Source organism: Rhinolophus hipposideros (genome assembly GCF_964194185.1).
Source record: "Rhinolophus hipposideros genome assembly, chromosome: 14".
NCBI classification, from domain to species: domain Eukaryota; kingdom Metazoa; phylum Chordata; class Mammalia; order Chiroptera; family Rhinolophidae; genus Rhinolophus; species Rhinolophus hipposideros.
In genome coordinates, this window is record NC_138060.1 from 27483739 (window position 1) to 27497820 (window position 14082).

The 14082-nt window shown below is 50.5% G+C and overlaps 1 protein-coding gene across 2 annotated transcripts in view; it reads right to left on the minus strand.

Moving 5' to 3' along the window:
- Window positions 1-14082, minus strand: part of FGD5 (FYVE, RhoGEF and PH domain containing 5) — a 107075-nt gene that overhangs the window by 8654 nt on the left and 84339 nt on the right. For both annotated transcript variants that reach the window (XM_081071659.1, XM_081071660.1), the window contains exons 11-18: window positions 11708-11779; window positions 10644-10712; window positions 7265-7348; window positions 5049-5128; window positions 2749-2848; window positions 2232-2369; window positions 1665-1794; window positions 692-822 (exon numbers count right to left, since the gene is read on the minus strand). In XM_081071659.1, coding sequence (XP_080927785.1) covers window positions 692-822; window positions 1665-1794; window positions 2232-2369; window positions 2749-2848; window positions 5049-5128; window positions 7265-7348; window positions 10644-10712; window positions 11708-11779 — 804 coding nt within the window. The remainder of the gene's footprint in view (window positions 1-691; window positions 823-1664; window positions 1795-2231; window positions 2370-2748; window positions 2849-5048; window positions 5129-7264; window positions 7349-10643; window positions 10713-11707; window positions 11780-14082) is intronic.

Consider the following 14082-nt stretch of genomic DNA (forward strand, 5'->3'; position numbering starts at 1 on the left):
TATACCCATTAAAATTTTTCATCTCTTAACACTTTTTTTAATCCTTCCCTCCTGCTACTTGATAATGAATATTAATGAAAAAACTCAGAAACAGCTGATCACACTTCCTTTGACAGCTTGTATATTCATGGCACACATTTGTTTATGGCTGTGACTAGAATTTAGATGTATAAATCTGGTCCTATTTGCAGGATGGAATTGAGTTAGGCAATTCTGAGGTTTCCCACAACGAGTGCCAGGGCCTCCAGCAGGCTCCCACCTGAGCCCATTTGGGACCCCCAGGATGACAGGATGTACTGCCCTGGGAGAGCTAAGCCAGGACTACAGCTACTTTAGTCAGAAGAGCCCCAGTGACCTGTGCAGTCCCCTTGGGTACTAAGTCTAGGCTATGGGGCAGGAGAGAAAGAAATCAGAAAAAAGAAAGAGACGGGAGAGGCAGAGAGAAGGATGGGAGGGACGTTGCCTAACACCATCTACAATTGTCACGTCCTGCCTTCTGCCACCAAGCTGGCATCTTCTTGGACATGACCAGGACACAGGCACTGCCCTTGTTAGTGGTGAGTCTGTCCTCATAGCAAGAATATCTCCCATGAGGGGTCCTCTTTGTCCCAAAGAGCCTGGTCAGTCTGGAGCAGGACCATGAACCTTCCAAATCCCCTGCCCTCCATGCAGGCCGTCCTACCTGCCTTACCTCGGTCAGGGCTGAAGGGACTTTCTTCTGCTTCTTGAAGGTGGAGGGGTTGATGCTGTGGAAGACGGATGAGAAGGCACTGCTCGAGAAGCGGGGGGAGGACAGGGGAAAGCTCATGCTCACGGGCCGCTCTGTAACCAAGACAAGTCACAGGGGAAGGGGCTGAGTGTCCGCATGGACAGGTACACGTCTTGCTTGGAACACCGATTCCCGTACATAAGAGCTCCCAGGCCTTCCTGAGATGCCAACTGGCCTCACTCACCATGAGGGTTAAGCGTGCCCAGAAAGATGAGCACAGTCCCTTCTGTGGACAGAAAGGCCTGAAGGCCAGGAAGGAAGGCTTCTCCTTGGTGCCGGCCATCGCTTCTCTGCAGTGCCCCAGAAGGCTGGGGCTGGGCTGTCCTCTCTGATGGCCTCGATGGCCCCATGGAGGAAAACTCTGGCTTAAGGCCCAGGATACACTTGCTCTCCCTCTGGCCCAGCTCTGCTTGGGCAAAGGTTGTCCCCTGAGCACAGTCTCTCAAAAGCCAGCTCCACTTCCTCAGGCAGCTTTATCAGAGGGCCCTTAGCCCTCCCCTGACCCCAACTCCTCTTCTACCCATCTCACAATTCTTATCTCAAAAAGGGCCCACAGAACATAGGCCTACAGAACACTCTCGAAAAGAAAAGAGAGCTTCCACGGCGAAGTAAACTTGTTCACCCTGTTTACCGTCCCCGTCACCAACGGCCCAGGCCCAGTGTTTCCCAAACTGGGCTGCCCACAGAACCCTTCATCTAGGAGTACCTATCGATTTTCCAAGGAACCAACATTTTGGGAAATGGTGCCCCATGTGTGAATTGAACCCCTGGCTCTTCCTTGAAGGCTGCTTTTGTTCTGAGCCTTTCTGGGAAAATGGTTTCAGGCACCAACCATGGGGCAGGCAGAAGCCCTGTGGGCCACCAGGAAGAAAGGTGAGGGTGGTCCCCAGGTTACCTCTCATTAGGCCTGGGACATCGCCGCCCCTCTTCTTTAGCTCCCCATAGCAGCCATCGCAGACCTTGGCCATCCGGTCCTTGAGGTACTTCAGAGGGTACTTGTTTCTCGAACAGTTCCGGCACACAATCTGCAGGTCCGGTTGGGGACACATGTCAGAGTGGTTCTCACCAGCTCGGCACATGCTCAGTATCCTCTCTCCTCTGCCACCTGCCCCCCACCTCCTCCAAGGACTGTGCTACGTCCCCTGCTTTTCCAGCACAGCCGCGTAGCTTGTGTGCAAGTGCGATCCGTTTTTCTGATGAGCCCTTAACCATGACGTGATACTCTCTCCAAGGACAATAAGCATGTATCTAACGATTTCCTTTTGAGAGTGTGGTAGTGCCACGGAAGGGGCCTGGGATGTGGCACTGCTGTGAGGACATCAGTAAAGTGGGAACGAACAATTCCTACCTCGCAGGGTTGGTGTGAACATGCCTCACTCGGCTGGCACGCAGAAACTGCTGGACGCCCCTGAATCCCTACCCATACCACCTCCACGAACCCCCCCCAGACAGGGAGACTCACCTTGCCGCAGGCGTGGCAGTGGTGACGCCTCAGCGTGAGGGAGAAGTCGCAGCCACAGTTCATGCACATCATAACGTGTGTGACAGGCACCAGCGTGGGGGGCCTCTCCCCCAGGCTGACCCCCAGCCTCTCCCGCATCTAAGGCAAAGGAGTGGGGTGAGCAGTGTGGTCAGGGCACCTGCAGGATGCGAGCACCCGTTCCTGTATGGAGTGTATATGTATGTGGGGCGGGGGGGGGGGTCCTAATTCTACGCCCCACCCCGCTGCCCTCTCCTCCCTACGTCCTCCAGGAAGCATGTCTTGGGTGCGAAGCAGAGCCACCTGGAGGTGCTGTGCTCCAGGCCGGGGCTACGCAGTGACCGCTCCTGAGCCGTGGGGCCTTGTGGGAGGAGGAGGAGGAGGAGGAGGAAGCAGTGCCCTGAGGGAAGGAGCTGCAAGTCCTCCTTAGCGTATGGCCTGCCCAGGGAAGCCCAGGGCTGTGCAGCGGGTGTCAGGGGGTCCCAGGGCCCCCACTCACCTCCACGCTGTGGTGGAAGGCAGCCAGAGCCTGTGCCTTGTAGTCCTCAGGGAGGGCTCTGCTCAGACAGCCGTGCCACTCATCCCGCTCTGCACAGGAGCTGTGGGTGTGAGCTGCAGTGAGTGAGGCTGCACGAGGCGACCGAGGCCCTGCTGGCCCCGCTCCTTCCCCCACGCCAGCCTCCTGATGTCTGCAATCCAACCAGCTTCACTGGCTTCCTGCCAGACAGGCGAGGGCTCGCACCTCATCACCTCCATCTGCTAGCAGGGCAGCCAGGGAACGCTGACCTGCCCAGGCCGCTTCTTCCCCTGCCGCACGGGAATGCCGACACTCTTCCTTCAAATCCCAGGGCTTTTATGGGAATGAAGTGACAGGTGGGAGTTAAACAGACTTTGTCAATGGCAACGCAAGGGGTGCTCAGGAGACTCTGAGGGGCCGTGCTTTAGGAGGGACAGGTGGGCGGGGGCAAAGGAAGAGGGGTAGACAGAACCTGGCAAAGGCCAAGGTCCCAGGCTCTCCAGATGCCTCCACACTTTCCCACAGAACTTCCCAGACACTAACTCATCCAACAAGCTGCCTTCCCACATCCCAGCTCTGTGCCTGGCAGGTTTCCTGTGTGGTGATAGCCACACTGGACTGGGAGCTGCTCGGGAGTGACAGCAGGGTGGAAATTCTCACAGGCCCCACTAGGTGTCACTCTCGCCCTGCACTAAGTGTGCAACCTCAGCCAGAGAAGGGACCAGTTTGGCCTGGGAGGGAGAAAAAGTGGCGGCCAGCCACATGCCTTGTCCCTAAAAGATGTATGGGTCCTGCTATCCCCTGGAAGCTTCAGTGTGAAGTGTCTGGGTTAGCAGGAAGATGACCAGCTTGTCAGTGACAGTAGCTCCTTGAGGCCACTGGCCAAAGGGCAGTGCCTCTGCCTAAAAGAGATGGGCAGACCCACCTGAAGGGCTGAGCATGGCAGGTCACCATCCTGACCTCATGGCAAGTAGAAACCATACCATGGGTCTCCTCAGGTCCCTGATTTTACCTAGTGATACGGGGAGGAGAGGCCACGGAACCCCAGTCAGGTATCACCTCACTCCCCCAGATGAGGTGGTCACTCCTTGGAATTTTCAAGGCTTCTTCTACTCCTCATTCAGTACATAGGAGTGGATAGGCGCTCTGGGTCACACAGTCCTGCCTTTGAACCCCAGTTCTGCCTCACATGGCTGTGGGACCCCTCTCTAGGCCTCAGCTCCCCAAGCATGGGAGGAGCTGCAAGGCCCAGCTCCAAGGGTGGTGACGAGGGTGAGAGGAGGGGCCTGAGACCCCGCAGGAGCCCAGTGCTCATTACTCTTGCCACGACTCATTCTTGCAGCAGCAGTTATGTTCTGCTTGTCACCAGCTCACCACTCCTACCCAGCATGGGAGCTCCTGTCAAGCACACCAAGGCTTAAATCGCTAGTGTCTACAGCACAGGACCTGGCACTGAGGGGCTGAAAATGCTTAAGGACCCAATGCATCTACGAGACAGCATGTGAGTCTGCATGCACAACCCGTCACACCCAGGACCTCCACCCCACACAAAGGGCACTGCTGCCACCCCAGGGTTATGCACTCCCCAAGGGAAGATGCCCAAACCTTGGGAACCCTGTCCCAACCCCACCACGCCCAGTGCAGCCCTGGCAGCAGTCACACGTCCCTGGTTTCTGAGCTCAAGCTCACCTTGCCCTGAAAGAAGGCGGGGTGTGGGGTGTGTGTGGGGGGAGCTTTTTCACTGACTAAAGCCAGTGGGGACGGACCCCTGGGCAGCCTGAGGGCCTGGAGAAAACACAGACGGAAAGGCCACACTCCAAACCAGGGAAAAACTAGATGATGAATGCTCACTCGTCATTTTACTCTCCAGACACAAAAGCCTAAAAGCAGATACTAAGAACTAAGGTGTACAATGCATTTTTTACTAGCCTTAACTTTTTGTGTTGCTGTAAAGACCCAATAATCCATCGAGTTTTACAATCATGATATTGTTATTGTTATATTTAAAAAACAGGCTCTAGAAAGCCCCTGAAGTTCTTTGTCAATTTTATGTGCATGCACATTATTTTTCAGGGGAGAGAAGCCATAGTTTTGTCAGATTCCCAAAGTGGCGTGTGATCCAAAAATGGTTAAGAAACACTGAAAAGAAAAAAAAGTCCTTTGATCTAAAGAATACCAAAATAAAAACAAAGACACACCCAGCATTTGTTATTCCAAACTTTCCCACCTGTAAACTCTGTCCCTTTGTCCCCCAGGCCTGCCCTCTTCCCACCTCCCCATACCTTGCGGACAGTGTCAGGCAGGACTCGGGAGTCTCGATCTTCAGAGCGTAGGGCACTTTCTCCATCACTGGGCGACTGACCTGGAAACCAACAGCAGCCCTCAGGGTGGGGGCAGGGAAGGGCAACCACAGGCTAGACTTTTCTTCTGGTCCTGTCCCCCCTCTCTGAGCCCCCTCAGATGCTTAGAGACATGGCAGGCGTGTGTGTGTGTGTGTGTGTGTGTGTGTGTGTGTGTGTGTGTGTGTGTGTGTGTGTGTGTGTGTTGGAAGCCAGGCTGCCTACTCCAACTCTGATTCCATGGTCCTTGACCACCACCCAAGCCCAGGAAGGTTGTGGAGCTTCCATCTCAGGACCCAGCCTCCAGGAGTAGAGTCCTGCTGCACGAGTACCTGCTCAGTGACCAGTCTCTCCCACTCCCTTGCCCAACTGGCTCCTCAGTGGAACCTTTGAAAGAAAAGAGAACCAACTTCCCCACTGAGAATGGTGCTTCCTTCGTCCTCTTACTCATGTAAAAGCACCTCCAGGAGCAGAGAGACCCTCAGTGCCTCTTATGGGTCTCTTCCTACTTCAGTGTTCCCCACTCTGGCCCCCTCACCACACTGTGCCAGAACTAACTTCCTACAAATGCCTGCTCTTAAGAGTTAAGCCCAAGAATGCCCATCAGCTCCCAGCCATCCCTGTTATTCAGGATGAAGTTACACTGAGTGGGCCACACATGACCAGCCCCCCTTCCTTCTTGTCTCTATGCCCTCATCCACGAGGCCGTCCAGCTGCTCTGGTATCTCTCTTACATTTGTTTAAGAAATATTTGCCACTTGAACAGATATTTGCAACCCCAAGTTCCTATCAGCATTATTCACCGCAGCCAAAAGGTAGAAGCAACCCAAGTGTCCATCCCTGGATGAATGGACAAAAAATGTGGTCTATACATACAATGGAATATTATTCAGCCATAAAAAGGAAGGAAACTCTGACACATGCTAGAGCATGGATGAACCTTGAGGTCATTATGCTAAGCAAAGTAACCAGTGGCTAAAAGACAAATACTACATGACTTTATTTATTATGAGGTGCCTAGAGAAGGAACCCTCATATGCTGCTGGTGGGATTATAAATTGATGCAGCCACTATGGAAAACAGTATGGAGATTCCTCAAAAAATTAAGAATGGAACTACCATATGACTCAGCAATTTCACTTCTGGGTATTTATCCAACAATATGAAAATAGTAACTCAAAAAGATACCTGCACTCCTATGTTCACTGCAACATTATTTACAATAGTCAAGATATGGAAACAACCTAAGTGTCCATCAGTGGATGAATGGATAATGTGGTACATATACACAATGGAATACTACTCAGCCACAGAAAGCATGAAATCTTGCCATTTGTGACAACATGGATGGACCTTGAGAGCATAATGCTAAGTGAAGTAAGTCAGAAGGAGAAAGACAAATAACCTGTGATTTCACTATATGTGGAATCTAAAAACAAATAAAACAAAAAGAAATTCATAGATGCAGAGGACAGATGGGTGGTTACCAGAGGGGAAGGGGCTTGAGGAGAAAACGAAAGGAGTGAAGGGGGTCAACTGCATGGTGATATACAGATATCAAACTATAAAGTTGTATACCTGAAACTTACATAATAAAAACGTTTAATACATAAAAAATCATAGAGACAGTAAATAGAATAATGGTTGTTAAGGGCTGGGGGAGAGGCAATGGGGAATTAGTGATTGATGGGTATGGAGTTTCAGTTTGCGAAGATGAAAAAGTTCTGGAAATGGTTGGTGGTAATGGTTACACTACAATGTGAATGTACTTTCATGCTACTGAATTGTATACTTAAAAATGGTGAAAATGGTAAGTTTTATGTGTATTTTACCACAATTAAAAAATGTACCAAACACCCGCTTATTTCCTACCCCAAGCCTTTGCTTATGAATTTTCCTCCTCCTAGGACACCCTTCCCTCTTCTCTCTCCCCCATCTGTCCACATATTATCCACCCAAGGGACTCAACGCCCCTCCTTCAGGAAGCCCTCCTTCACTACCTATAGCATGATCCTGCTGTAACCCACAGTGTAACGTAACACTGTTTCCTCAGGGCTCCCTCTTCCCAGCTGGTCTGGGAGCTCACGAAGCAAGGATGTCTTCTCCTCACCTTGGGTCTCCCCCTGCCCATCCCAGATTGCGTAGCACTAGGCATTTACCTTCATGCTGGCCACCGCCAATGTGTTCTTCAGCCGGTACTTCCCATCCTTCTGGGGATATGTGTACAGGAGCACATCGCTCATCTGGGGAGAAGGAAACCCCATCAGATGTGTCTTGGCCCCAGAAGGCTATGCGGCCTTCGGTCCTGGAGAATCACTGAGCACATCCTGCATTCCCCAGTGATGCCCACAAGAGAACAAAACCGCCCTGGGCTAAAACGTGAGTCCCTTCCCCACAAGTCCACTCCCAGGTAAATACTCAAAAGAAATACATGCAGATGCCCACGTAAAGTCAAATACAGAGGTGTGCACAGAGGCATTATTTGTAACAGCCAAAGAGTGGCAATAACCCAAACACCTATCAACAGGTGAATGGATCAACAAACTGTGGAGCCTCCACACTGTGGGATACCACACAGCAATCAAAAGGAACGAACCAATGGTACACGTGACACCATGGATGAATCGCAACACATGCTGAGTGAAAGAAGCCAGACACAGAGGAGTATAAGCTGCTTGGTAATATTTATATGAAGTTCCAGAACAGGCAAAACTAATCTGTAGTGACAGAAATCAGACCAACGGTGGCCTGGGGTGGGGGTGGGGGAAAGTGACTGTTAAGGGGCACAGGAGAGAACTTTCGGCGGGGTGTGGGGGGGTGGCTGGAAACATTCTGTATCTTGATCCAGGTGGTGGTTACATGATGATATGGATTTGCCAATACACACTGCCATGCACACTTCAGACTGATGCATCTTTATATAAATTAAGCCTCTATAAAGCATAGCTGAGGAAAGAAGTGCAGGAGGCAGGAAGGTCCCTGAGAATAAGGAGCTGGTGGGCCCTGCCTACTGCTGTACCTCCAGTGACATACGAGTAGGTGCTCAGCATCTGTTGAATGAACAACTAAGGTCCCCCCACCCCCATGAGGGTAGACAGGAAGAAATGTGATGAAAGTCACTTAGAAGAGAAGGTTTCCGTTTGGCTAAAAGATTTACAGTTTGAAAAGATGACCTCACACTCTGGGTGTTCCATGGGCTGTCAGTCCTGACCCTGTTCTGTAGCTGCTGGGTGACTATAGACAAACTGTTTCCCTCTCTGAACCTCAGCTTCTTCACCTGTGAAATTAGGGCCATCTCTGCCCTACCTCATTAAGGAAGCTGAGAGAGAATGACCCCGAGTGAGCCCTCTGCGTTGGAGCCAACAAAAACGTAGGGTGCTGGGAGGACTCAACTGGACATGATATGTAAGGGTCCGAAGCAGGGTGAGAGCTCAGCGTTAACCTTTCCTGCTCCCGTAGACGGTCTGCTGAGGGAACAGAACGCATGCATTTTCGCACTACCAGCTCTTCTTGGGTTCCCGACATCCCAGCTAGGCCGTGTGGGGGATCCGGCTGGGCCACTGATCCGCTGTGTGACCTTAGGGACACGCCTTCTGCCTCTGGGCCTCACTGTCTCTAACTAGAGGTGGTGTAGACCAGGGCCAGCCAATGTTTCTGTAAAGGGCTAGACAGTACATATTTAAGTCCTTATAGGCCAGACGGTCTCTGTCACAACCATTCAACGCAGCCGCTGCTGCCCCAAAGCAGCCACAGATGATCCATAAATGAATGCGTGAGGCTGTGTTCCAACTGAGCTTCATTAACAAAAACAGGGGGCGGGCTGACCCCTGGATGAGGGGAGCCGTCAAAGGCCCCCCCGGCTCTGCTCTTCTTATAATGACAAGAGCTACTCTGCATTGGACAGTTATTCTGTGCCAATATGGGCTCAGCACCTGACAGGAATGATCTCAATGATGCCTCCAACAATCCCACCAGGCAGGCACTATCATTATCAGCCCCATTCCACAGAGGGGAAAACTGAGGCACAGGCTGGCTCAATAAGCTGCCCGAGATCACAGAGCTCACAGTAGCAGAGACAGGGTGGTACGTACATGAGTATGCCTCTAGCGTGTTCGAGTGTGGTGTGTTGGGGGGTGGCCACACAGTCCTGGCCCCATCTGGGGACAGTGACCAAACCCCAGCACAGAGCCTCGCTCATGAGGAATCCGCCTGTGTCACTCACCAGAGCAGTCCCAGCCTTTTTGTGGCTGCTTCTTGAGCACCTGCTGCCATAGCAACTGCCATTAGCACCCTGAGGTTTTATGATGGGTTCAGGACCATGCTGCCTCCTAATTGCCCATGGTTCTCCTTTCCTCTCCAAAGCTGTGTGTTTTACAGCCCCGCTTTGGAGGAAAGAAGAGAAATTCTTGATGAAGTAAGGGGGAATTGTTTACAACGATGAGGCTCTAGAGGGCAGCCCCACCCACTGCGAGGGGCAGCGGGCATGTGGAGGCCCAGGTGGAAACCTCTCCACAGCGTCACTGAAACCCCTGTGCTGGTGGGCAGATGCCCTGAGTTCATTCTGCAGTTGAGCTTATTTTATGAAACTGGCACCTTAGGAGGAATAAAATTTCTTCCTTCCATGTGTTTCCTGTGGTGCTCAAGAACCTGTCTGTGGCCCATGAGATTCTATCCATGTCATTCTCATAAATCGACATTTACAACATGTGCTGAAGGTAGACCATGTGACTTTTATCTCTTGGTTTCTAGTACCCAGCACATAGGAGGTGTTCAGTAAATGTCTGAAATAGAGAGTTTTCTTAGACACTCAGAGCTCATTTACTATTACTTTGCATGCAATTCTAACAAAGTGTAAGGAGGCTGTTAGGGGCAGCCATGACCGACAGTAACAAGGAATAACAGCTAAAAATGAAGGAACAGAGAAAAAAGTTACATCCAGCAGACACAAGAACTTAAGGGCAAAACAACTCAAGGATCATAGGACTGGAGCAAAGAGCTGCTTGTCGTTCAACGGCGACTGAGGAGGATGTTACTACCCCACAGGCTGGACATGCCCTGGTATTCCAGCTATGGCTGTGAACCATCAAAAATGCTACATTACATTCTGTCTTGTACACAGAAAGTGCTGGACTTGGGGGTATGGGGGAGGCACAGCTCTGGTTCCCTCCAGGCCTCTGCCACCAACCTTCTGGGAGATCTGGCCAAGTCAGCTCTTCCTTCTGGATCTGTTTTCTCATGTGTTAGATAAGGCGGTTGAACAAGTTATTCCTGGTTTTAGGATGTTTAAGAGGTGGACACAGGTAATTAAATTTTGGCACCATTCCATTCAAAATCATTGAAATAATAAATGTGGGCTGGGCTGTGGTTTCCAAGGGTTAAGCTCTCAGCTTTCCGGAAAGCTCAACTATACAGAATGATCATCCTACAGATTTGGCTCTAGTCTCACCCCTTCCCTTCCAGCTGTCCTTGAATGCTGGTGCTAGAAAATTTCACAGAACTTAACAGTCCCGGGGCTTAGTTTGGGGGCTTAATACTTACCAGGAACAGGTGCCGTGGGCGTCTGTTTTTCCCTGTTACTTTCATCAGTGTCCCTTCCTTCAGAAACTCCTGTGGGGACAGAAGCAGACCTTGGTGGTCAGGCTGATGCTTCCTACTCCCCTAGAGGAGGTTGGCTGGCGGGAGGCCCTTGAGAAACTTAAATTATGATGCTTCCCAGAGGACCAGAAAGCAGCTCCTGGGGGAATTCCCAGCTTAACAGCAAGGCTCTGTATGTGACAGCAGTTCAGGAGCTAGGTAGCTCAGCTGTTCAGGAGTGTTCCACTTTGAATTATACGAAGCCCCAGACACTGTTCTGGCCACAGAGTGTCCGTCCAAACAATGACTCTCTCCCCGACTTGCTGCCACGAGAGTCCATTCAGAACAGAGCCTCTGAAGGTTTGCTACAACAGCTGAAGACGCGTGAACCGTCGCTACATCCCCCTTACATTCTGGAGAATACAAATAGATGCTTAATAAATATTTAATGAACGGATGACCCAGCCCAAAATACTAAGTGTGAGTTTACAGACTCTCAGACTAGTGAGATCCTTGCTAATTCTGAGTAAAATCTCCTGAGCACAATCTCTCATTTCTTTGTCCTTCATGGACGGTATCAGGTAATGGACACATTTTTGACTATTTCTGAGCTGAGTTTTATGTTTTCCATTGGGAGCCTTAAAAGTGGGCAAAATTGTCTCTTGGAAAACGTTATTTTTAAGAAGCTTTATTGGGGCTCTTGAGAAATGGTTTTCCTGATTTCCTAGCAATGCTGGACAAAACTAAAAATACTTGGTGTCTCTTCTTCTCAGAGGTGAAGAGAACCACAGAGAACACTGAACCCAAATGGCACTGTTTCTTTAAAGGCGCTGAGAGTGGAAAACCCCAGAGAAGGCAGCCCACAGGCCCCATGAGCCTGGCCCTGCCCTCCCTCCTCCTCGGGTAAACAGCACCTGCAGCCAGGCCTGTCTGGGGCCAGCCCAGCTAAACAATGGGGCTTATCAGAGCCTCACCAGCCTGTTGCCAGGACGCCCTCTGCCCCTGCCCACCGTGGCGGTGGCACTCACCCTTCCTGGCTGGAGGAGATCCCCTTGGCCCCGGACGCTGTGCTCGATGTGGACCAGCTTCTGCAGGTTTTCCTGTGGGTGGGAGCAGGGCGACGAGGAGAGATGGTCAGGGCCCCTTCAAGGGATCTTATCTCCTCTCGAAGGGGTGGCATTGCTTCCGCTTTAGAGAGGGAAACTGGAGCCCAGAAGGACGTTGCCCAAAGTGCAACCTCCCATCAGGGGCAGGGTTGGGACCTGTGCCTAGGTCTACTGGGTGCCAAGGATGCGGACTGCCCGTAGTCAGGCTAGTCTTTCTGGGCATGGGGTCTGACGCTGCCATGTTTCTGCATGCCACGAAGCTGGTCTCGGCTTTGCTGTCTGACTCCCATTTGTCTCTGGGCCACTGCTCCTACTCTAAGCTCATGTCCCCATAAGGCCCGGAGAATCCAGACTTTAGTAACCCAGAGATGACAGATGCCCAAGGCTGGATGTCTCTCTGGGCTTACTGCCTAGGGTGTGGCCTCTGAGGGAGAGTAACCAAGAAACGCACCACTTGAGAAGAAAAACGGGTCTGTGCTCCTAGAAGTATGCCCGAGAACTCCCTGTGGGTTCCTCACTGGGTTACCCACAATATGTAAAGTGACACACCTCCCTCCCCTCTGCACAGCACCCCATAATACTAGCAATAACAAGCACCTAACCCATGGTGCAGGTGCCCCTTGAATCTTACACTGGGTCAGGTTCTCAAGTCAACTAATGAGATGAGAATTGTGTGTAGAGAAATCACCTTGAAAAGATATTTACACTGTCCATAGTTTTGGGCATAAAATCCTACACATTAGAAATGTATAATAGTTGTTCCATTTCCATTTATGGTACAGAAAGCTGCCAGAGAACAATGCCCCCATGATACGAGGCAGACAAAGCCAAATAATCTACAAAATCATAACCCTTCTTAAGCCTACCAGAATGTAGAGGTCACAAAGCAACCAACTGAATGAAATCCCAAGACTGACAAGCCCCTCCACAGAGCTAGGAGACAAATGAATGGTTATGCCGTTGGTAACACACAGGAGGAAGTGGTGGTCAGCATAAAGGAGGGTAAGAAGAAAGCAGCTAAAAGGTTAATGGATTCTTAAAGGGCAGATGTAGGCTGGTGGGTCAGTTTAGAATATCAGGGAGTCCCAGGCGCAAGGACTACCTACAGTCACTTGCAAGCTCTTTTCTAGAAGCTTCCACCAGGCGCTCACAAGGAAGACTGGGGCAGGACAGGGGCCAGAAAGAACCTCTGTCCTTGATGGTGGAGCAAATGCTGTCTGGCCCAAGGGAAGGAGGGCATAACCCTTTGGGCCCAGGATTGTGCACCGATACAAAGTAGGAACCTGTCCAAGACCCACCAGAGATACAAGGCAGAGTTTGGCTGCCATGCAGGAAGAAGAGCAGCAATGCTGAGACTACTGGGCTCGCAGGCCCTGCTTAAGTCTGAGGCTTGCCTGGCAAGTCAAGACTTATGAGCCTCGCACTGAATGATAGGAAATAGTAGTCTACCTCTGAGAAGGGGCAAAAGCATGGAGAGAGATCCCTTCTGTGGTGCAAGGATTGCTAAAAGCTGAGGATGGAGTAGGAGTATAACAACTCTGTGGCACACCAGGCCCCACAAACTGCACCAAATAACAACAGCCCTCTTCTCGAGGAGAATGAAGTCTGTGGGGCTCTGAAGGTGACAATGGCGACAACAAAACCCAAACCCAGTTCAACTACTAACTGAATTGACCCAACGCCCACCCCCACGTGAACAGCATGACAAGAAAAAGAGGCACACACACTTCTGGGGATAGCGACTATTCTCCTCAGTCTCCATAGTTTTTCTTCACATAAATGTCTGGTATTCAATCAAAAATTATGAGAAACACACACACACAAAAAAAAATTAAGAAGAACCCCAGCTCATTTTCAAGAAATAAAACATTTAACAAAACCAGAATCGGAGGTGACAAAGAGGTTGGAACCATCAGATGGGAACTTCAGATTAATTATGATTAATTTGTTGAAGGAGCTAGTGGAAAAGATGGTCAGTGTATATGAACAGATGGAGAACTTCAGCGGAGATGGAAACGATACAAGAGCAAATGGAAATGTTAAAAACAAAAACCACGATATAATAAACGAAGAATTCCTTTGACAGGCTTAGCAGCAAACTGAACATAGCTGAGGAAAGAATCAGTGAACTTGGAGATAGATAAGTAGAGATTAACCAAACTGAAACACAAAGAGAAAAAAAGAATGCAGGGGGGAAAAAAAGAACAGATTATCCAAGAGAACTGTCTCAAATTAATGAACTGACAACAAACCACAGATCCAGAAAGCTTGACAATCACAAGATAATTACCACCCAA